At 41.9% G+C, this 23496-nt stretch overlaps 1 protein-coding gene across 3 annotated transcripts in view; it reads left to right on the top strand.

Moving 5' to 3' along the window:
- The first annotated feature begins 5641 nt into the window (after window positions 1-5641).
- The window catches only part of PARD3B (par-3 family cell polarity regulator beta), a 434227-nt gene continuing 416372 nt past the window's right edge, over window positions 5642-23496 (top strand). For all 3 annotated transcript variants that reach the window (XM_075028231.1, XM_075028232.1, XM_075028230.1), the window contains exon 1: window positions 5642-6081. In XM_075028231.1, the coding sequence (XP_074884332.1) occupies window positions 5962-6081 (120 nt within the window). In that variant the 5' untranslated portion in view covers window positions 5642-5961. The remainder of the gene's footprint in view (window positions 6082-23496) is intronic.

The raw sequence follows: 23496 nt of genomic DNA, 5'->3' as shown, positions 1-23496 counted from the left end.
TATATTTTTTAAAATTCTACTGCAGTTCCCAAGAATGTTTGTTAGTTTGCTTTCCCTTTATTCACCAACATTGTACCACTGAGACTTGGCAGTGAAAGTGGTTTTATTGATTTTCATTATCCAAGCTGGGAGAAATGCAAAATATAAACAGCAGGAATTATGACCTTTTTTGCCTTTAGTAATTGAAGGGTTTACTGGTAACAACATTCAGTAAGTAGCAAACAAATATATGTTACTGTGTTAACAGAAAAGAAGTTTGAAAAATCACAAATCGGGTCTCCAGGGATTATAAGATTGATTTAAATGATAAAGTTTTTCTTTTCATCTGGTTCAACTTTATCCTCAAATCCGTGCCAGTCTGAAGCCCAGAACAAAACACACCTGTAGTAATAACCTCCTAACGGTCTTTTAGGACTTTTGGAATGTACCTGAACTCAGATTGACTGTATTCCTTTTACATGGTTTATTAATGGTAGAAAAGAGGCTGAGCCAATAGTGTTCTAAGAGCATCTTCTTTGGCAGCCCTGGCTACTGTTGTCAAATAGTTAAATGCCTAATGGGTGATAGTGTAGGAGAGAGGCACTGCTCAGAGCCAAAAATTAAAGGTCAAAACTTGTGTTGTCTTGTTAGCAGCAAAACTAGGAAAAATTCCTTTGTGTTTTTAGGCAAGTTGCTTAACCAGTCCACGTCTGCTGGCTCAATACCTGCGGATCTTCACTGACATTTGCTGACTGTTTTGGGATCTTTAGATAAAGCCTCATAGATATAAAAGCAAAGTGCTGATTATTCTTATGGCAATTTCCAGTTATAACAGAGAAACTGTAAGAGCCATTCAACTTACAAAAATATGAATTTGGAAGTCTTAAATTCTAGTCCTCTGGCTGGCACTGTGCTAATGCAATACCACTGTGGGAAAGGCCAGAAGGGAGGGCAGGGATGCTAGTGGGGATGCATTACTGGTACAGTATCTGTACTGCAGGGGAGTCCCAGCAGTACCAATGATGTGACCTGGGTGAGGCACAGAGATGCGACCACATTGCTGTCCTGTGAAACAGCACAGATGAGATGGAAGCAGTATGCTTTTATGTGGAGGGCTGATCTAGCACAAGCGATGATGATGGTGTAAAGTGAGCTTATACCTGGTCAGCACCTTGTGTTTTGGCTGTAGCATTTCTGATTTGGTGTTCAGGAGCTCCGGAACTGAGTGGATGGTCCTGACCGCCCGCAGCCTGTGTGGAGAGGAGCCAGAGGGGACGGCAGATGAATCAGCTGTAGTACAAAGCAACATGAAAAGCGCAATAGATTAGCTAAGGCAGTTGTTTGGGCAAATGACTTATTGCTGTTGATGAAAGTGGAGGTCTCGTCCGCTCCCCTTCCTGCTCCCAGCCACAGGGCCCTGCCCGCACCCTCCAGCCTGCTCTGGGATGTGTCAGACCCTTCCCTGAGCAGCCTTAGCTTGCCAGCAAAGCAGAAAACCCTTTCCTTTTTCTGTGTTAGTTTTCTACCAGACTGATGAGCTGAAATGGCTCATGGAGATATCCAAGAAACATCAGGTGGGAAAGGGCGAAGGGAGGGGAGGAAGGCAACAGTAGTATCCTTCAGTGACAACGAGCTGTTAAATCTGCTCATCCCCTTTCATGAAACTGATACATGAATGTTATCAATATTACCTCATGGATATGCATATGTATTTGTGTCTGAAACTCTAATAAGTAGGCTGCCTGCAAAGCACCGTAAGCTGATATAAACCAAAAGAAAAAGGCTGCCGTCTTGCTGTGCCATGCCCTCCCTTGGGCCAGCACAGGCTTTAAACCCCATTACAGAGCCGAGTTCTGATTTCTCCCGATTTTCTGGTTTCTGCAGAACTGATTTGGCTGAAAGCTAATCTGGCAAAAAAATTAATTTCCACAGCATCTCATTGCACAGGCCTACAACTGTGTGTGCTGGCACACGAAAGGGAATGGATGGGAACAAACAGCTGGGGCAGGGAGGGAGCAGCAGTCCTCCTCTGGGGGGCAAAGCCAGTTTACGCTGCTTACAGCATTACCCGGGTGATGATCTCCTTAGAATGAAATACGGTTTAGATTTCGGTAAAAGAACCAAGCAGGCAGCCCCTCTTAATGCACAACAGTATAGTAAAAACAAGACCTCATTATTAGTCAGTCTTAAAAGTTATTGTATTTTACTCTGAGTGAGTTTAAAGTGGCCATAAGGATGATATCGATGACGTGGTTCTTAGAAGTTCTGTGTGCCCAACAAGAAGAGCTGTATGTGACTCTGCAGCTGCTTTGGGGTTTGGAAGCCTTCAGATCTCAAAGGTTCGTGTTTTTTTTTTTTTCGAGGAAAGTATTTTCTGGTCATAATTCCTGATGATTCCATGCAGGAGCAGATTATGTAGAGATCTGATAAGTAAAAATTACCTTCATCTCTCTTTCACCCTATTGCAACTCAGGCTGTAGTTTCTTAAGAAGTGTTTTATGGGAATTCCGGTTCAACACTCTTGGTCCTCCCATACTTGGCTTCTCAGCCATGCCAATATGACAGCTTTTCTTGCCACACTGTTAGCTGCATTGGAGGAACTTACTTTTGGAAAAAAGTGCTGTGTCCTTCTTGCTCTCTGCCCCAAGAAAAGTATCATGGCCAGCTCTCTGATAAAGGAAAGGATTTCTTTGCAGAAAGTTGTGCAGACTGAAGTCCCAGAGGTAGTTACAGGTAAAACCTTGATATGTAGGTGTTAATTGTTACCAGCTGGCTTCAAAGACTTCCAGACTGTTTCAGTGTAAACAAATATGTAGTGCACCCAGAACACAATAATATCTTATTTACAATACCATGCATAACTTTCAGACAAACGCTATCAGACAGTAAACACTCCAGTGATTCCTCTGCAACTTTTCCTCCCTCCCCCTTGTTGATGTGTGATAATTAAATACAATCTCAGTTTCTGTAAGATACTTAGCATGCACATTTAAAGAAAACCTTTTATTTTCTTCCTTTCTGAAATAACTATAGGTCCTTATAGTGTAACCATAGACACTTCGAAACCTGCTGCTTATGCTTCAGGTATGGCATTGGGGCCAAAATAGTTATAATTTTTTCCAGATGTATCAGCTGGTCTAACACAAGACACTATCTGTGTCAACAAGCTCCATCCAGCTCCAGTTACAGTGCGTATCATCTCCATTTGAGGAAAAAAACCCAACCCATACCATGTTTTTTCCTGAATGTGCCAGACCTTGCTCATAAACAGAGAGAGAGAGGGGGAAAGGGAGAGAGAAACAGAGAGGGAGAGAAGCCTTTATGTTCACAGTCAATCATTAACCTAAAACCCCCTGTACTCTGTAGCCAAAGCCATACAAGCACAGGGACCCAGGCTTCCCACCTGCACCTTAGCAGCTGAGATAGAGGAGTGCCTTGAACTCCTCCTGCCTCTTGCTCTCACTGACTCAGCTCTGAGGCTGCTGCATGGGACTGCTCCCCCCTATAATTTCTCAGGAGCAAAGAAAGGTGTGAGGAGCTGTTGCCTCCCTGCCCCAGGTACCCCTGCTGCTCCCTCCTTACAAGCTTATGGAATTGTGAAGAGTTATACCAAGTCTTCCCTTTTCCCTTCCTTTATTATTTTTCATGTGAACCATTTCCATAGCCTAGCTGACCTGCTGCTCTCTCCAAGCAGTTGGGAGGCTTAATTATTTAGCATGATGAATGCTTTACAGTGGTGCTGACCCACGATAAACTGTTGGGCCCTGCTCTGCTGTTGGGAGCCAGCGGTGAGCTGGCTTGAGGCTGAGCCAGCTGGGACCCAGCGGTGGGTCTGGGATGGCCCCATGGGCCCACTCCAGGGAACCTTTCAGCTGCCCCTAGCACATCCAGCACTGCCCTACCTGCCCTGGGGGTGTTTCTGGCCTGCAAGCTATGCTACCTTACCCACAGTGTTTCCTGAAGAAACAGAATATTCCTGTTCTTTTGCATTGCTGCTTTCCTCTGAAAGGGAAAAAAAAAAAAAAAATCTTTTTTTTCTGGTTCAACATATATGGGATGCACATTTGTGCACTTGCACATGCAAACACATGTCCATACCCAGGAAAAGCAGTTCTATATATGGTTTAATAGATTATTTCCCTGTGATTTGCTCTGAAGTGCTGTGGGCTGGTGGCAGACATGTCCAGATTTGAAAAGGCAAGGAGGAATTGTTTACCACTGCAGCAGTCCCACACTCCGCATGTGCCTGCTCCTAAGGAACCTGCGTAAACTTTCTGCTTGCTGGAGTTTATGTGTCTGTGTCCCCATCTCATCCCAAAACTTCACTATTCACTTTGACCTCCAGCTTAGGCTGTTTTGGCCCACTTCCACTGCAACTTCTCTGGTACTATCATTTGTTTATGTTATACAGCCCAGGGTGTGGGCTGCCTTTCTGAATGCTAATCTGAGTTGGGGGGGCATTTATTTTTGCTGCAGCAGTAGTCCCCTTGTGCCGTATGATGTCACGCTGTGGCTTAGAGGTATTTTTATATTGCCTTTTGTTTGCTTTGTGGTGATTTTCCGTTGTGCACATCTTCATGTGTAGATTGATCTGTTACAATTGTAATGGTGTTGGGCCGTCTCATGTATTTGCACTGTGTTCTACACGATCTGGTGGTAGGTAAGATGCGGGGGGCACTACTCGGTACCATGTGGTACAGAAAAAAGTACTTTGCAGAGTAGCGGGTGTTTGGGGAGCGCTGCAGAGCGTGACGTCCCATTGGGCCGGTTGCGTGGCTTTGCCATACCACGCGTTGGAAGGGTACGGGCTGTCGCTGTGTTGGGCCAACGTGTTTCCGTGTGTGTTGCTGTATGCTGCAGAGGAGAAACGGTGCTTGGGAGTGCCTGCAAGTTGCTGCGTGGCGTGGCAAGGCGTGCGCGAGGTCTCGTGTCACCGTCCGGGTAGGTCAGGGGTGGGTGGCGCGCACCAACGCGGCGCGTTTCGCTGCTCGGCGGGGCGAGGGCCGTGCTCTGGCCCTGGTCGTTGCACCACAGCGCAGGTTTTTGTGCGTTGCTTCTCCCAGGCCGTATTTTGCGCGGTAAAGGGCCTGCTCTGGGTGCGCGTGCCCTGCGCTGCGTCGGGAGGCTGCGCGGCGAGGGAGGGGTGCGCGGTGCCCGCCGCGGGACAGCCCGGCGCTGGCAGGGAGGGCTGTTGGGGCTCTTGGGGCAGGCGGCAGCGCCGTGCCCTACAGCGGGGTGCCCCGTTTCGGGTCAGCGTTTCACGCCGGTCGCCGCCCGCGAGCACTGGGCAGAGTGCTGCTGCCGCTGCCGCAGACCGCCTGGGTGCAGCTGCGTGGGCGCAGCGGGGGCGGCGCGGTGGGCGCCTGTCCCCAGGCTGCACGGTTGCCCCGCTTTGCGCGGCGTGGGCTACGCGAGGCGGCGTGGGCTACGCGAGGCGGCGTGGGCTACGCGAGGCGGCGTGGGCTACGCGAGGCGGCGTGGGCTACGCGGCCTGCGGCGAGCTGACCCGCGGGGCGCCGCGGCCCCTTTAAGCCCGGCCTGCCCGGCGCTGTCCTGCCCCGGCCCAGCGGCGCCGCCGCCGCCGCCCCCGGCCGCCCCGCCGCGCCCCCTGCGCCGTACGGGGCCGCCCCGCCCGGTCCGGCCCGCGCCTCCCCGGAGAGCCGGGCGGGGAGGGGCGGGCACAGCGGCCCGCCGCGGCGGAAGGAGGCCGCCGGCCGCGGCCTCGCTCCCGGCGCTGCCGGCGCTGCCGGCGCTGCCCGCGCGCGGTGAGGCGCAGCCCCCGCGGCTCCGCGCGCACCTGCCGGCCCGCCCCCGCCGCGCCGCGGGGCCGGGGACAGGCACCTGCCGGCGCCCCCGCGCCTCCCGCACCTGCGCCGCCCCCCTCCCGCCGGGCCGGGCCGCGCGGCGGCGGCGGCGGCGGCGGCGGCGGCGGGCGCCGTTTCTCGGCGGGCAGGGCAGGGCAGGGCATGGCGGTCCGCTGAGATGAAAGTGACCGTGTGCTTCGGGCGGACGGGGATCGTGGTGCCCTGCAAGGACGGGCAGCTCCGCGTGCGGGACCTGACCCAGCAGGCCCTGCAGCGCTACCGCAAGGCCCAGGAGAAGGTGAGGGCGCCTGCCCGCCCGGGGGGCCGGCCCGGGCCGGGCCGGGCCGGGCCGTGTGCGGAGCCGGCCTGTGGGGTGAGGGGCGGGCGGGAACGGCCGGCGCCAGGGGTGGCCCGGGGGAAAGGCCCGGGGCCGGCGCGAGGGGCGGGCGGTTAACGGCTGCCGGCGCTGAGGGGTGGGCTACCAGGCCCCGCGGCTGTGGGGCCCACGGGGCACGGTCCTGGTGGCGCCCGTCTCGCGTGGGCCCCTGCTGTGAATCCCCCTGCCAGATAGTTTGTGTGAACAGCAGATGCTGGCGGAGTGAGGGCGTGTTCCGCTCACTTAAGAAGCTAGCGTGGCTTATTTTACGTGTTTTAAGGTTTCTTATGTTATTGCTGTGCGCGTTGACTAACAATAAACACAAACACAGCTTAGGTTTTTTCCATTAAAGCTCGTGTTTTCTGGCATCCTCTGCTCTGTGTGGTGCTCTCTGCATGGGTAGGTGACTTCCCTTACGTGAAAGGAGCTCGAGTTTTTCTTAGGTTGTACCTAATTGAGCATAAAAATAGTTTTTTTCTTTTTCTTCCGAGAGGCAGGTGCCAAAGGCTAATAGGATACTGGTTAATATTAAATACTGGTTAATATTGTGAAAGAGATTCCGGTTACAAGCTCTGAATTAAGGGCTTGCAGGATTGTTCATCCTCCTAAGACATCCAAATAAAAAGAAAAAGTATGGCCAACGGCTTATGGGATCTATTTTATACCCTGTGCTGGTTTCTTCTGTGCCCAGTCAATTGTTTGATATCCTGAGTACAAAACTGGAAGTAAACTTTTTGTTCTTGCAGGCTTATTTTGAGAGCAACTTGCTACTAACATGTTAAATCCATCATGAACAGCTGAGACTGCTCTGTGGTAGAGACTGTAGCGGTCACCGTGTTAGTCTTTCTGAGCAAGTGTCATGCTATAACCTGCCTTATGATACATAGAGCTTGACAAACATTTTGTGTGAAAAATCTTTTTCCTAATGAATATTGCATGTGTGTAACAACTGCAAAATGTTTATAGAATTCCCGGTGCTGTTACAGCCAACAGTTCAATGAGATCTTTTGCACCAAAGTATGGTTCAGAGTACTAAAATAGGCATATGGTCTCTGTTCAAGAGTGGGGTTTATCAGAAACAACTACTTTCAGCTGACTTGAACTTAGAAATTAAAAATTTGATTTCAGCTTTGATTTGTGCTTGTGATGACATTGGAATTAGTCTCATGATGATGGCTGAAAGGTGGCCTACAAAGCTTTTGTATAAATACTTCAAATGCGTTTCCTTCTCTTCTTTTTTTTTTTTTTTTAATTCTTTTAGAAAGGAGTAGAAGGCTGTCTGCATTTCTAGGTAAGGCCCAGACTGTTCAGAAGGCAATTTATAGGAGAGACATTCCAACAATGTGAGAAAGGTTCAGATAAATGCCGGACATTTAAGATGTACTATAGTCCAATTAGTTTCTCATGATTTTGTACCCGATTTGTTATTTAGGTAATATTTAAAGAAAATTATTTTTATGTGAAGCGGTCATCTCCTACGCCCCCTTCAGTGTGAGGTCAAAATCATCTAGCCTTCTCTATGGGACAGCCAGAGGCCGGAGTTCATGCTTCTGACATCGTTGTATTTCTTACCTTTGCAAATAAAACTTTTTTCTGGCTATTTCCTCATAGAAGTCTTAAGTTCCCTATGCTGCATCGTAGATGGACAAAGTGGATACAGGCCAGTTTGTTCAAAAATTGCTGATCGCCTCAAGTAGTGGTGATGCAGAGCTTGTACAAGGATGTCTAAAGAGACAGGGTGGGGGAAGCAACCTAAGGAACTGAAAAATACAGAACAGGTTTTCATTCAAGTCACTAAAGAAAGTTTTATGACTTCTGCACCCTCTCCTACGCCTCTTCACTGGAGATTTAAACAGTTCTCCTGCAGTGCTTTGATTAGTTAGTTTTCAGTCTACATGATTTGCAGTGGTACTAGCCAAAAAGATAAATAGATAAATTTCCTCTTATCTTGACAAGTATCATTTGGAGTTAGTGCTCTTTCCTGAGAGAAAATTTGGGGTTGGTAAAATAGATCATACAGAAGTCACAAACAATTGATTTTATTACCTTGTGGAGAGTTTTTGTCTAATTGAACGTGGATGGATTGGGTGGTTTACCATTTTCCTTATATCGGCTCTTTCTAAAATTGACTTTCTTTAAAAAAATGTAAAATCTTATAGAGAATGGGATTATCTCAAGATAATCAGTAGCTAAAATATGCTGTGAGGTGTGGGCATGTGAACAGGTTTATGTTAAAGATAACTGAAGATTTGTTTTTCTTTTCAAAATATTTAGAATGTTTGGAATACTTCCTGTGGCAGAATGCTGCTGTTTCTGTTGGCATGTTAAGTGTTCTTTATGTAGTTTTTTTCAAGGGTTGAAATCATTTAAAAGAACAAAGTGCAAAATGTGATTGTTGAAGTGCCTAAAGTGTTTGGAGAAGGGAGGACAATTGCTACGAGGAGTATCTTTCGTAGTTGCAGAATGGAAGATGAAAAAGGTAGCTAGGATACAAGCTTTAGGAAATTTTTATTAGTTATGGTACTGTCAAATATCACAAAAATGTGTGTGAGAGGCTCTGTATTTTGGGGGTTGTTCTGGAAGCCTAGTTTTGCTATTACACTGCAGTTGCTTGTCTGGTAAAGGGGAAGATATGAGATTAGAATATTAATTCATCTATATTGTGAAATACTTGAATTTCTGTGTATAAAAATAGCAAAATTTTTAACTGGTTTAAAGTACTCAGCACTTCTTTATACTTGTAATGGGAGGAAAGTTGATGCAGTAAATGATTAAGTCTCTGGTTTCTGTGAGACTTTTGGTAAGTAGCTGAGAACTCTGCAGGCAGTTGCTTATTGTAGCCTGTTGCGTTTTCTTAACAAGTTTGATTTGGTTTCTTGGCTGGGCTGTGTTGGCAAGGCTTGGTCGCGAAGGCTCAATTGCTTCATTAACTGAAACAAAATACTGGGCCAGTTTCAGCTGAAAAATCAGACAGTGATTATTTTTTGATGCTACTGAGTTAAGCAGTAGGCTTTAGAGGTACTGTTGCAGTTCTGAATGGGCAGATCTTGTCTGATTCACTGGAGGATACAAATAACTGTCTGGACTTATGAACTGTTGTTTGTATTACAGTATCAACTAAGAGATTTCTGTGCTCTGGGATTTCATGAGGTGAATTGTCTTAGATGTTTGAGAAAACATCTTGTTGATCAGCTGCTTTGTGAGAACTGTAAATAAATTTTTCAGGGAAGCGACTGTCATCTTGGAAAGTTACTTGTGTTTCAGTGAAATGAAGCTTGGTGGAACTTTTTTTGTGACTTAGGATCTGCTTTTGTTGCTGTCTAGTAATGTGTGTGATAAGGATTCCTGCCGACAGGTAGATACAGTAGGATTAATAATTCCTTGTTGTCAGCCCAGTCCCTTAGTATTTCTTGTAACTTGGTATTTTTGGTGCCTTGGGGAGCACTTGCATGTCATCTTTTCCGGATTCTTTGCTTGAGTGAGAGCAGATCTACTGCAAAATACTTGAGTTGTTGTGCCTATTGTTACTGTGTTTGCCTCTCTCTGACTATAAGGCATAGCCCTTGGATGCAAGACAAGGTACATCACTGATAGTTTTCCAGTGAATTGTGAGACACCTTTTGTTTGGGTTTTTTTCCCCGAGTATGTGGATGAGAGAGGGAGAGAGGGATTCTGGGTCAGCACTGAAGGGTGCCATATGCTCCTGTGTTGTTGTCTGGATCTGTGTGGTTCTTCTGTTGAAAGCAATTCCTCAATGTATACAGGCCTAAATGCGTTCAGGCTAAATGCACCATTGTGTTCATACTTTTCCCCTTTGAAATGCTGCTACCCCCAAGTAGGAGGCAATACTTGAATTACCAGCTTTGTAGTGAAGCCCTTGGTTCAGCTGGAGGTGCTAGTTTGCTAACTCAAAGGCTGTTGGTACAGAAAGTGCTATATGCCCGGGGAAAAGAATGGCTGTGAGACTAGCAGGTGAAATCCACAATGACTTTTCTTTAAGCTGCAGTGAAACTTTTCCCAGGAAAATGTATAAAAACATCTTGCTGCTCCAGATGTTCTTTATCTCCGTAGGAGCCAGAGATGGGGAAGTGGCGTTTATCACCTGTGTATTGATTTACTCATGTTTGCATGCATGGCACTTACGTAGGTGACTTGACTGAAGTGACTACTTTGGCTGTCTGAAGTCTTGGTCATGGAAGCCAGTTGAATGGGTGGGACCTGGAAGCCATGTACCAAAATTAATAAGCACTGCAATTTGTCATTTAAATATCAGTTTAAAATTTGTCATTTTAAGCACCATGAAATTCTTGAGTGGCTCACTTTCACAGCCTTTCTGGGCCTCCCTTTTGGAATACTGGCAAGGACAATCAAATCTTAGTTGAACTGTCTTACAGGGACTCGACCTCCAATTTTTACGGACATTAGAGTGTGTGTTTCCACTGACGAGAATGTACAGAAGCCAGCAGTTGATTCTGGAATTGTAATCGTAATTTTGATTGGCAGTCAGACTGAGAAGGAAGCCATAATATAGTGACTAAGTTGAAGAATGGTGCATTTTTGATTAGAGTGGAAATAGTGTGTTGTTTGGGTTGTATTGGCGATCTTTCCCAAATTAGATGCATTTAAAGAGCTAATGCTGCGGCTTGACTGTCGATTACCATTTTCTGATTCCTAATAATAAAATACTTCTCCCCTTTCTTTCTGTTCTTGCTTGCCCCACAACAGGACAATTAGTCTTCTGGAATTATGTATTGCTATTGTAAATGAGCCAGCAAGCAGAAGGAGTAGTAAATGTTCTTGTAGTTTCTCTAAAAATGTTGGGGGTAGGGAAAATGACAATTTATTTTGACTCCAAATTCTATGCTTACAAAAGATGTTTGCAAAAACATAACATTTCTTCAGAAGATATATGTGGAAAGTTTTGAAAGAAATCCTTTGTTATGAACATTTTTCTGTTTGGCACAAATTGTTAAGTATTTAGTCCTTTATAAAGACAGAGCAATACAGTTGTACTTGTGTGGCACTTTTTGTCTTGGACCTGGTCTCTAGTTTTTGGTGTGAGTTTTTTGTTTTTGTTTTTTTTTTTCTATCCAAGTTAGTCTTAGAAAGTTTGTTTTATTTTACGCTCTAATAGGGGTGGGGTTAATCCATAATCTTTGTTTTACTAAAACAATTCTGAGATCTGTTTTTAAGTACATTTTTTATAGGAAATGTTTTAACTATTCGTTCCCATATTTGTCTTAGTATTGCTCAATCAGCTACAGTAAGTTAGCGAGCTTTTACATTGTCTTGGAAACTGATGTATTTCAGTGGACGGCTTGATTATCACTTCTGCATTCAGCCTTCAGATTTGTCCACTATGATGCCATACTAAAAAAGGAGAATATAACTTGATACACTGCTCTTCCATTATTCTTGAATGAGCTTATGGGTGACTGACTCATATATAGGAAGACAGGCCATGTAAGTAGGGGGAGTAAAGAAAAGGGGAGGAGACAAATTTAAAAAATTCTGTAGAAAACAAATTCTGTTATTGACTTAACACTGGTGGTGGTATTTCATTGAGACTGGAAGTAGCTTTCAAGTAGCAGAATTTTGAGTCTCTTAAAGAATTTTCAGGATCACTTTTACACTGATCCTGAAAAATTGAGAGTTAAGAAGTGCCTGCCTTTTTATGACTTCTGCATAAAATTGCTGCTGCTGTGCTGCATGGTAGCCACTAGTGTTGATGTAATGAGATTTTGGTAGATTTCCAGTCCCTTTTCTCTTCCTAACAGGTGTTTATAGTCCAAACAGAAAAACTGCAATTGGACTTGGATCCCTTTGTTCTTTTTAAGAAGTAGACTACTGCCAGTAACTTGGGCTTTTGGCTGAATATTAAGTTATCTGATGTTAATGTGTTTCAGGGGAGCTCAGGTGAAGGGTGGAGCCAGATAAAACTGGTGGAAATTCAGTAGGCAAAATGAGAATAACTCATAATTGAAATACTGCAGGTCAGACTTCAGTGTATGTGATAATGCAGAATTTTCATTTTTGTCTCCCAGATTATATTTATTGAGTTCTGAGTACTATTCAGTTGTTATCACTTGAGACAGCAAAAATTTTGTAATAACTGAGTGTTAAAAGTCAAAACCACTGAAGAACAGTGCAGAGTTCTCAGTAGTGACTGCTTCCTATTGCTCTTTGTGCAGTAGAAAATGAACTCAGTAGTCTTGATGAATTTGTGAGGAAGGAATTTAAAGCCCAAATGGTTTTTTTTTGTGTATTTATTTCCAACTTGGGAAGCATGATGTAGTATGGTAGTCTTGATGTTAAAAAAAAAAAAAAAAAAAAAAAAAAATTCCTTCTGGCACAGGATGGAACCGGGAGGTGCTTTTGCTTGCTGCATAAAATGCAGCTTTAATATTTTTTTCCTAAGTATTTGAAAATGGAGGGTTGTGTTCTATTGGTATTTTCTTAAAAACTTAATGTTTTTGTTTTTAACAGATACAGTTATTTGGGAGTAATGGTTCATGTTATGTGACTATACTTTCCTCCTTCCTTGTTCAGTATGATACGTCAGTTGAATTGTACCATACTGTGCAGAGTCTTGCATCCTGCTACTGAAGCAGCAGTTTTCTTCCCCCGTTGAGCAGAACATTCTTTAGGCTTTCCTGGTGATGCTAATGTCATAACTGCAGCTTTCCTAGGCATGAAGACCTATTGCTTCATTATTGAAGGCTCCTTCTAGCACCCTATTAAGATGCCTATGTTTCATCCTTAATGAATATGATAATATCAAGGTCTTGAGCAATTAGTATAGTTGAAAACAGATTCTGCTTTATATTTTTATATTTCATTCTTGAGTCTTGTTTATGCATAAAGATATTTTATGTCAAGGAGCTGACTAAACAGAAATGATGGGCTCATTTGAATGACTTTTTGATAGAGACGGAGTTCTAAATTCCACTGACCAGACAGTGCCTGGACACATTGGTAAACCGAGAAAGCTGCTTCATATGAAAAATTTAGAAAATCAGCATGTTACAAGAACTTCTGCAAAAAAAGTCTATGCAGTACTTGTGTAGTATCTTCCTTAATAAAAGCATTTTTTGTTCCCCTCAGGTTATATTTTGTTTTGGTAGTTCTGTGAGTCTTATCATCGGTACTTTTTCTTACATAGGATTACTTAAAATAACTTATTTTTAAAGAAAACTTTGTGCTATAAGAAATTACTGATTGCACTGGATAGGACTTGTTTTGGACCATTATCCTCACTTTGAAGAGGAAATAGGTAAGACTTGATTCTATAAATGTTTTTTTTCTTATGCCTAGTGATTGTGCTATAGACACCTCCATTAAGTGAACTGTTGTAATATTTTAATGTCATCAAAATCTGTCTTACTTTCCAGTGTAAACCTGTAATTTTTATGCCATCAGTACATCCATTCAGAACTGATGACTTCGCTTTGTTGTGGCAGGTGCCATAGCACTACTCCAGTGCTCAGATTTGCTCTTGGGAATGCTCCTGAATTGGGAGGTTTAAACAAGTTGCTCATTGGTTTCATGAGGGTGCGCTGGCAGTGTTTATTGCCACAGTGAGACCTCTTACTTCAGTGCTTTATTGGTTATTACATATATGAAAAAGAAAACTACAGAATGCTTGAATGAGCATGCTTCTTACAGCTGGTAATGAGGATACTATTTGTATGAACGGTAGATAGGGAGGAAGATGAATGTTTGTAGTGTAACAAAGACTGATATTTGGAATCACAGAATTCAGTCTGATGGGTAGAGGCTAACAGCTGGCTCTGTTTAGGCTCTTTTTTTCTGGCCATTGAGCCAAATGGTTTTGCAGTATAGCTTATCTGATAGAATGTTTTCCAGATTTCCAGTAAAATACTAGCTATTGGTGAATCTTAACATGCACCCTCCCTATCATTTTCCTTTACAAAAATGCAATAATATCTCAATCAGAAGAAAATGGAGTGCTTAGACTAAAGGAGAATTTGATAGAACCCAAAGAAGCTCTGAGAGCTGCATTCCTGGGAAATTGTGTGGCTTTATTTTTTTCTTTGACTAATCAGTTCGCCTGTTCATCACTCTTCCCTAAAACCTTAGAAGACCTTCAGGTTGTTACAGAAGATACTACCTCATTCTCATCAATCCATCAACAGCTGAGCTGATCTTTATTGGCAAACCTGAGTATCTATGTTATAAATTTTCTGAGAGGAGAAAAAATTATATAATCGTCTCCTGTTTCTTTTAATTTGGGTGTCAGTATACAGGTCAACTAAGAGTAGTTTCAGCTCCAAAGGGGTTGGAATCCAGCATGTCTCTATTTGGATGTTTGAAGGAGAGACATGTCTCAAATTCTGATGGGTTAATCCCCTGTATGTGATGGATTTGTCCTGTGTCTGAACTCTGGAATGGACCTTGAGCACCCACCTGTAGACCATCCAACAGTTGAGGATTATTTCTTTTAATTTAGGCATGGATTTATGCCTTCCTATTACCTGTGAAAGGTAATGGCAAAGTAGTGTTTTCACATTTCCCTGAAAGCTGCTGTTACAAGGTTCTGTCCTTCCAGTAAGTAGGCAGGTGATCTTCAGCTGCTGTGGAAGGTGACTGGTTGAAAAGGTGCAAGTACCTGCTCTGCAGCTGTTCTCTTGGCTGGTGTGCCTGTGGGCAGGCAGACTGAAATTAAATGCATCTTTATAAATTTCAGTGATGTCCATATAGAGGTAGCTCCTTATTTACGTTTCTCCTCAAACTAAAAGTTTTGAGGGCACATAGTCTTTCTTAGCCTCTTTTCTTTTTTTGTTAGTCTTGCAGTGCTGGATGTCATTAATGGTGGTAAGGCCAGAATTTCATGTAGAGGGTCGGGGGTATAATTCTACCATTTTTCTATATTTTAAGGAGTCTAGTACTGAATGTAGGTACCATTCACTTCAGTTCCTGTAGGTCAGGCATTTTTTGTTGAATGCAGTTCTTAGTCGCGCAGTTCGCCTGCTGTGACTTTTGCCTAAACTGACTATGATAATTTTTTTAATAATCCCCTGTGATACTCATTTGGTGAGTAATTTGATGGATAGTATTTTGCGTCTTACAAAGCTTTCCACTAACGTTCTCTGCTTGCCAACTTTTTTTTATTTCTGAGTACAAGCCAGAAGTGAAACCAGACTGCAAACTTAAGACTTAAGACTTTGCTGTTAGTGGAAATGTTGGCTGTAGACTGATTTGGATACAGACCTTTTGTAAGTGATGAGTTGTATGGATAAGGAAGATAGTATGTGACTTGGAATTCTACTTAACTAACTTCTTCTTCCTTGTCAGAACTGCATGTGCTGTCTAACCCTGCAACTCCTGCCTAGAGGTCAGTTGCAGAATGTCTTTCCTGTGGATCCCTGGTTGAGCAGCTATTGAAATTCTCATTCTGCCAGCTGTAACCTTTTCTATAAGGCTTTCTTAACTAGTTCCATAAGGATTTTGATGGACGGTTCTCATCTCAGAATTTTTGTTTGATTTATCCTAGATGCTAAACACCACAAAGGTGGGACAGAAATACAGTAGTGCAGAAGTAAGGGAAGCAATAAACAAGGCTACTTGTGACAGTGTGTCTGGAGCTTTTCTAAAAATAGAAGTAATTCAGGGGTTCTACAAATCTGATCAAGGTGAGGTTGCTGTTTTGTAGCAGTTTAAGCCTTGAGAGGCTTAGTCATACCTTTTCTCTTTCATGGGTAGTAAGGCCTATGCAGTTGTGTAGTGAAAAATGTTCCTCAGTCTATCCAGGACAAAACCAAGTGGTAACTTCCTCTGTTGATCCTCTAGCATGTCATACTTTGTCACCAGTATATTGGATGATCATACTGCATCTCACCTGTGCATTTTTTTAACTGAAACAAGCTTCTATTTTTTAAAATAAATAATCTTGAAGTCTTCCATTTACTACTTAAGTTATTTCTTTAAAGAAGTTCTTATTAATTATTTTGCTTTTTACTTGAACTGTGAGTTATTCTACATGAAAACCTATATGGAAACCGGAAGTCATACATGAAGGTTTTCTGCAGAGTAAAGACTCCAGAGGGCTTGCATTTAGAAAAAAAATCAGTATTTGTTAAGCTTGCAGGAAAAAATGAGGCAAATACATTATTGTGTCAATCAAATGTCTGTATATTGTGAATGCTATGAAAATGCAGTTTACCTCCAAATCACATTCCTTCCATTCACATTGAGTGAAAAAGTTGTTGGCTATAACAATGGTTTTTGTTAAGGTATAACTTTTTTTCTGATAAATAAAATAATTGGCTACAGTAAGGGTTTGTCAGCAATGTATTGGATTATTTTTACAAGTGGGTTTATTTCATACTGAGTAAGGACTTCTAAATTTGGGGAAGTATCTGGTCTGCTCTAGTGTGCCAAAAATGTGGCATACTTCGCTTAGACTCATTGACTTCAATTGTATTTTCTTTAGGTTACTCACTCTACTGAGATTTTCTATAGAAACTGTTTTTGTCTTTTCCTCCAGGTTGTCATCCCCATCCCCCCTTCCCGTTCTGTAGGATAGGTTGCAACTGTATACTATTATAAAATTTAATTTATTGGCATTTTTTTTCAGAAGTCTGTTTCTAGCAGTTGCCCTATTTAAGAAATATGGCATTTTTTAATTTTTTTTTTTAGATGGTGTTGGAAATTTGGCTGTCATCTCCTGCTTCTGGTACCTCTTAACCTGTTCTTTGTCTGCCCAAAGAATAGAAGATTGGAAAGGAGATTGCTCCCTTGAATCTTGCCATGTCTTGTAGAAAGACTTGCTGAAATTTTTCAAGGACTGAAGGGAGTTAACATGGTCAGCTGCCACAGAATTAGGCTTGTTTGAAAAACCTAGCTGCTGCCAATTCACAATTAATTTTGCCCTGCTGTCTGTAATGAATGTATTCTGAACAAATGTTTCAGGAGTTCCTGGCATTATGAGCTACAAAAATAAAACTCCCTGAAGAGCTGGAAACCTGAAATAGTTGTGTTAGGCAACAAAAAGGAGAAGGTTCATTGACATTTTGACAATGTGCAGAGAGAGAGAGCGAGAGAGAGCAGCATTTGCATAGTAGTAGTCATGATGCAGGCATTGTTTAGACTGCTGTGAAAAAGGAAGATAGATTTGGGGGGGGGAGGGGTGAAGTAGACATCTGTGTCTGGGGGAAAAAAAATACAATCTAACATTAGGGTTTGTACTGTCAATGATAAATGATGACTCCTCTATGTTAGGCAAGAAGATTAGCACTCGAAAATCCAGAGGTCTTCTGTATTAGTGTTTCAGGAACAGTTATTTGGATAGCTCTCATTGAGCTGCTGACTGATGGGAGATACTAACTTTACCTGAAAAACTCTCATAGAAACCACTCCCCTGGCTTTACAAGTAGCAAAATTAAGAATTAATTTTTGCTCAAAATACTCAACATAACTTAGAAATGCTTGAAAGAACACTTATGGCCTGCGCATTTTAAATATGTTACTTCTGAGGATTTTTTCCTCCCTCTGATTACTGTTGTATTCAATCCACTTACTTTTCAAAACTATCAACAGAACAAAATTGCTCTAAACTCTTATCCTTCTCACATACTTCCCACTTGAAGTAAGATGGATGAGATAGGAGTATGCCAGTGTTGATCCCTTAATCCTTGAGTCTGGAAAAATGTTGGCTTAGGCCATCTTCCATTTAAATTAGATTTTTTTGTGTTATTGGGGAGTAATTGCAGCAAGTCAGAAGCTGAAAGGAGTATATGGTTTGCTTTTCTACTTGCAGCGTGCTTTTTCTTATTAGACCTTTCATGTAGTATTAAAAATGTAGTGCTGAAGTGCTAAAGCATCCTTCTCCTCACTCTCTTTGTCCCAGGTCTCTGCTAGCTGTACATACAATGTCCTTTTTTTGTTTGTTTTGCTGCAGCAACGTTCACTACCTTTTAACTCTGAATAGAGGCTGAATACCTACTTTAGTTGTGGTTTTTTTTATAAATCATTAATTTTGCAGTTATGTATGTTGCCATCGTATTCTTTCTTGTCTGTAAGTACAAAATACATACTCACTGCTATCATCATTTTATTAAATAAGCCATATTCAAAGGCACTAGGACAACACTAGGTAGGTCTTTTTTGGTAACTTCAGATGTTTTAAATGTAACATACATCTGGCAGTATACACACATTGTTTGTCTTGGTATGACACAACCATCTTTTGAATTCAACAAAAGTGGAGGAGTCTGGCTTATTGTTCATACTGCAGTTCATTAATGGCTGTAGATATGAAATGAGCATCTCACTAAATGGAAGTCTTGGTCAACCTCTGACTCTTGCCTTAAGGGTTTGAGAATAGACAATATGAAAAAAATACCAGCTTCTTTCCAGATGGCTGAATGCTTCTTGTGTCTTTATGTTTAGCTGTCATTCAAGTGTGAATGCTGTGGTGATTATAAATGTCTTCCATTTTTCTGGTTTGAAGTGATCCCTTTTATGCATTGTGTGTTTAGAGATTAACTGTTTGGCTTATCAATAGAGCAAAAAAACCCCAACTTGATGGTATAGCAAAATCCAGGATGTTAGTGTTCGTAAGCAGACTTGACAGTGCAGGTCTTAGCTCCATGTACCATGTTGCAGACAGTAGTTGTAGTGGACTATTAACATTCTGCGAAATGTTATTTCAGTTTTGAAACATCTTGTGCATGATAAGTTTCATACTGCTCTTTTTTGTTAGTGAAAAAATGTTTTTCTGCAATGTGTGTGTGGAAGTTTGATAGAGGAGGAGGCTTTGTGGGAAGGAGTTTCTTTTGATTGGGAAGAAAAAAAGCTGGATTTAGTTTTTAAACTATGAGTGTGAATCATACTTTTTACGTGGTGATTTTAGATAAATATGTGAGTTAATACTCAAAGATACAAGCTACAATTTAATGATCAGACTGTTTAATACTGTTGTAATCCTGGCTAAAGCTCGCGTAATGAATTTTCAGGCTTTTTTCTTGTTGTTTTTTGTTTTGGAGCCGAACTTCATAGTTAGCGTAAGAGATAGTTCTAATAATGCAGCCAAAGCTGTTGCAGGTTCTGTAGGAGGCCAAATCACTTAGCTTATGTGACCATTATACTAGCAGTTTCTGATGTTATCATTTTTTCTATTAACTGACAATGGCTGTTTCCTTACTTACTAGCCATTTAAAAAAGAGAATCAACTGCTTCATTGCATGTGCTGGTTTCCTTTTTCAGGCACCGCACATAGTGATAAAATTTAGTGAAAGTAGATCAAATTACTTTGCTGAAAAGCCTTCAGTATCTTGTGGCTGAACTGGTCAGTGACTGGCTCCCTACCGGCGTTTATGTAGGTAAGTCGGGAAACTGAGATATAATCACCTCTGTTAACGAGATGGCAATGTTACACTGGAAGTCCTATTGATAGTGCATTGTGATAAAGCATTCCTGTAACCTGGTTAGACTTGAGCATTCTTGTGAATAATGGCTGTTATGTCCTGTTTGCTGTAGGCATTTCCAATAGTTCTTTGTTTAATTTTACAGTGAAATCTTACTTGTGTTGGTGCTTGAGCATAGCATAATATGTGGAGCCAATGTATGTGGGTACAGTTGTGGAGCCCAAAGAGAATGAATAAGGTAGTTGACTGAAAAGTAAATTGGACTTATCTGTATGAGTGATGGATGGCATCAAAATGCAAATGAAAAGAAAGGTTATAATGGCATCTCAGAACTGTTGCAAAATATATGCAAATACAGCATTTAATCAAGTTTGCTTACCAGCTGTTGTTTTCATTTGAAGTTTCTTGTGGGGTTGTACTGACTGAATTAAAATTGTGTAAAGAAAGTTTCCACGTGGCCCTTCTGCAGGCTATAGAAAGAAATTCCTGGTCCGAGGGTTGGAGGAAGTTGCCACCAAACAGTAACTGGAACGTGTCCCTCAGGTGTCATTTTCCACATTCGAGCTGAATGCTCTACTTAGTCTGTTAGCTGTTTTGCAATGACTTTCATTCTGCTTTGCCACCTTCTCTTTTCTTTTAAATCTCTGAAGCCATTCCTTCCCAACCCTTTTTTGGTTCTATTTCCTGAAGATACTTGGAGGAGCAGAAGAAAGCAGTTCATTTTGCCCTTCAGGATAAGGGGCAGGGCGGGAGGAACTGAATAACCTCATTCTTGTCTTTGTTGTCTTCTCTCTGGCCAAAATCCACTTCATGAGATGTGGTTAGGCATACAGCATGAAGTTTTGATGAGGTGTTAATTCTGGCATGTTCTGTATTTTTCAGTCAGGTGAAGGTGGAAGTTGATCTCAACAGTGAGAGAATTGTCCTTGTTTGGGTTTCATCCAGTTCCATCACTTGGCTCTGCCAATGTGATTGGAGGGAGAGGTCATCTGGGCTATTCACCAGCTGTATTTGCTGTATCTCAGAGTCAAATACTACACCTAATATTGTACTGTGATAATATAAATTTTATTAATATAACAAAATGTAAGAGAGATTATATAATACTTCCCATGGTGTAATATTATGCTGGTAAATATTTTTATTACTTTTAAAAATTTCCTGTTCATTTTCTTTCAAGTAGTAGCCAGAACCAGTGAAGTTGACTAATCTTTATGGAATTAGGCAGTGCTTGCCTGTTAGTTGTGCCTTCAGAACATTCTTGACCCAGTCATTTTTGCTACTGAGAAGGGAGGAGGGCAGCTGGTTAATTTAGTGTTTCATGTGAGAACAAAGTGGCATGTAACAGCTTCATCTAGTACAGACCTTGCTCCAACACCTGTATGGTTGGAAATCCTTTATTTCTCTCCCCGCACATCCAATTCCTGGTTGATCTGTTACTTTCTCTTGTGATGAACTTCTGCCTCAAAGGGACTCAACTTATATCTTCAAATACTTCTAATGCTTTGGGTATTTAAAACTACCATGGCTGTCTCTGCATCTTTCTAGCACTGGGGCCTACAATTGTCCCTAATGGCTCTATTTTGGAGCACAGTGACCAAATGTACTGTGAAAGGTCATGTATTTTCTCTGTCTTCTGAGTGAGGAAAAAGACCCCAAATCCATGCTTAACGCGTCTCTAAATAGAGAGCAATGAACTGTAACTGCTAGAAGGTTGACAGCGTGGAGAGAACTGATTAGGGTTCATACGGGAAGTGGCACCAGTGGGAGTTTATTGCTGCAATGCACCAGCCTTGGAAGTGTGAGAAGACAGTGGTGGTCTGGGCTCTGACTGGCCTTACTGACAGTGTAAGTCTGCCAACCTTCTGGCAAAATTCCTCCCCAACCTCTGCTCAGTGCCTGATCCATGCAGAAAATAGGATGGCCCTGCAGCAGCAAAGTCCTACTGTTTTCTGTGAAATAAGTGAAATACTTTCATGTTATTGAAGGAGAGGATTTTTCTCTTCCAAAAAATATGTAAAGGCTTTCTATGTGGAATTAAGGATATAGTTCTGTAATTTACTACTGTTTTTTCTTACTTGAGCTTTGTCTAAAGCTCCGTTTCTGTTATAAGGTTTTACAGGATTTCAGCATACCTAATCTGCATTGTTTTACAGGTATTTGTATTCGGTTTTGTGGATGTTTGGAGTCTGCTGTTCCTCATTCACATGTTTGAAACCCCCAGCTGTTTCTGATAAGCAGTCCTATGTCAGCTGCAAATACATTAATCACTTTATCAAAGGAAGGCCCAAACAGCTGAAATTAAATAATCTTAGATAGTTTCTAGATGCAGAACTGAAGTGGTGGCTGCTCTTATTGTAGATGCTGAGCCATTTATCATTTTTTGTTCAAGATCTTCAGTGCTGAGTTTATTACAAATGGATTTGTGTGAATTTACAGCCAGCCTGTGTTTTTGTTATCTGTAGCTGTATTGAATGATTAGAATATAAAGGTATCTTCAGTTTTAGTTGGCGAAAGAACAATGTTGTTCACTCACTTAACCTGGACTTTGCTTTTGAAATACAGTAGTCTTGTACACATGCCTTTCTTAATTTTTCGTTTTTTCCCCTTGCCCCCCCCCCCCCCCCCCCCCCGTCATTTCTGTGTGAAAAATGGGTGGCAATTTGAAGGAGCAGCTTTATAGTTCTGTGTGCTCACTTTAAGTTGGATTTTAAGAAATCGTGACTGTGGTCCCTCAGCCCCCCAGTGTTACCTTCAGATACCAAACAAAAAGCCAGACTCGGTGCTAATTAATCATTTGCCAGGTGCCTGTAGCTGTGTAGCAGTTTGCTTATTTGTGTAAAAATACTACTCTGAATGTTGTAGCTAATATTTGACACAGAGAACTTGGGATTTGAAAGTTAAAGCTTAAAATATTGTGGTTTTACTTAGAGGTGTTTTGTTCTGGAGCTGTTGTGTTAACATACATAGGGGTGAGTCTTTTGTGTTTCTACATTGTTGAAGCAATCTAGTCTAATGGGCTTGATAAGCTAAAGGATATTCTTAGTTTATAACTAAAGATCAGTTTACACTTGCATTCTTGCATTCATATAGTTATCTTGGATTCAGAGCCTGGCATACAGTGCACTCCAGTTTCAAGTGAGGCTTTAAGGGGAGGTTTTTTTGTAGTTATGCAGTGTGTGGACCTCTTTATCTAAATGCATGTCTCCAGCTATCTTTGCCTGTTCTGGTTTTGCATACTTGTTCTTCACGGAAGTATTCTTCTTAAATGTCAAATGCTGGAGTGTGATGTAAAGGTGGGCTATGTGATCACTCTACTGATGTATTCTCTACGTCATTTTACTCAGATAATATTCAGATAGTGGGCCATATTCAGAGAGTGGTTCTCATTCAGATTCAGTATAAAATCAGAATGCTCTTATTTTTGAAGGGTTCCAGTGCTGCAAATGAAATAAAAGTTGAGTGTAATTTAAAATACTCTGAGTCATTTTGGATTTATATATCTGTGCTCTGACTATTGGATTGTTGGGAATTCTGTGCTAGGGATATCACTGCAGTTTTTTCTGTTTCCTCCTTCTGTGGGAGATGGGTATTTTTTTTTGCCCTGCATATTCAACTTGCAGGATAAACCAACTTTCTCTTGTTTCTGCTCTCTAGTGATAGTGGAGTTCACTAGGTGAGATGAGTAACTACCTTCCTTGCCTTGTGAAAATGAAAAGACTTTCTATTTATTAGTACATAGTCCTATTAATTTCTCAAAGCATAATCATTTAAAGATAGCTAAAGAACAAGAAATTTTCTAGTCCTTCTTTGCAAACACTGTCTCTGAGGGACAGAGGAGAATCACTGTCTTTCTGTTCTGCTGTTGCCTATAGTATGCAGGTGTCAAGTGACTCGAGTGGAGGAAACCTCTTCACCGTGCTCACTTTGCCATGCTTTATAAACTGTC

This window comes from Buteo buteo, chromosome 5, assembly GCF_964188355.1.
Source record: "Buteo buteo chromosome 5, bButBut1.hap1.1, whole genome shotgun sequence".
Lineage (NCBI taxonomy): Eukaryota > Metazoa > Chordata > Aves > Accipitriformes > Accipitridae > Buteo > Buteo buteo.
This window is presented reverse-complemented; position numbering and strand designations above follow the sequence as displayed.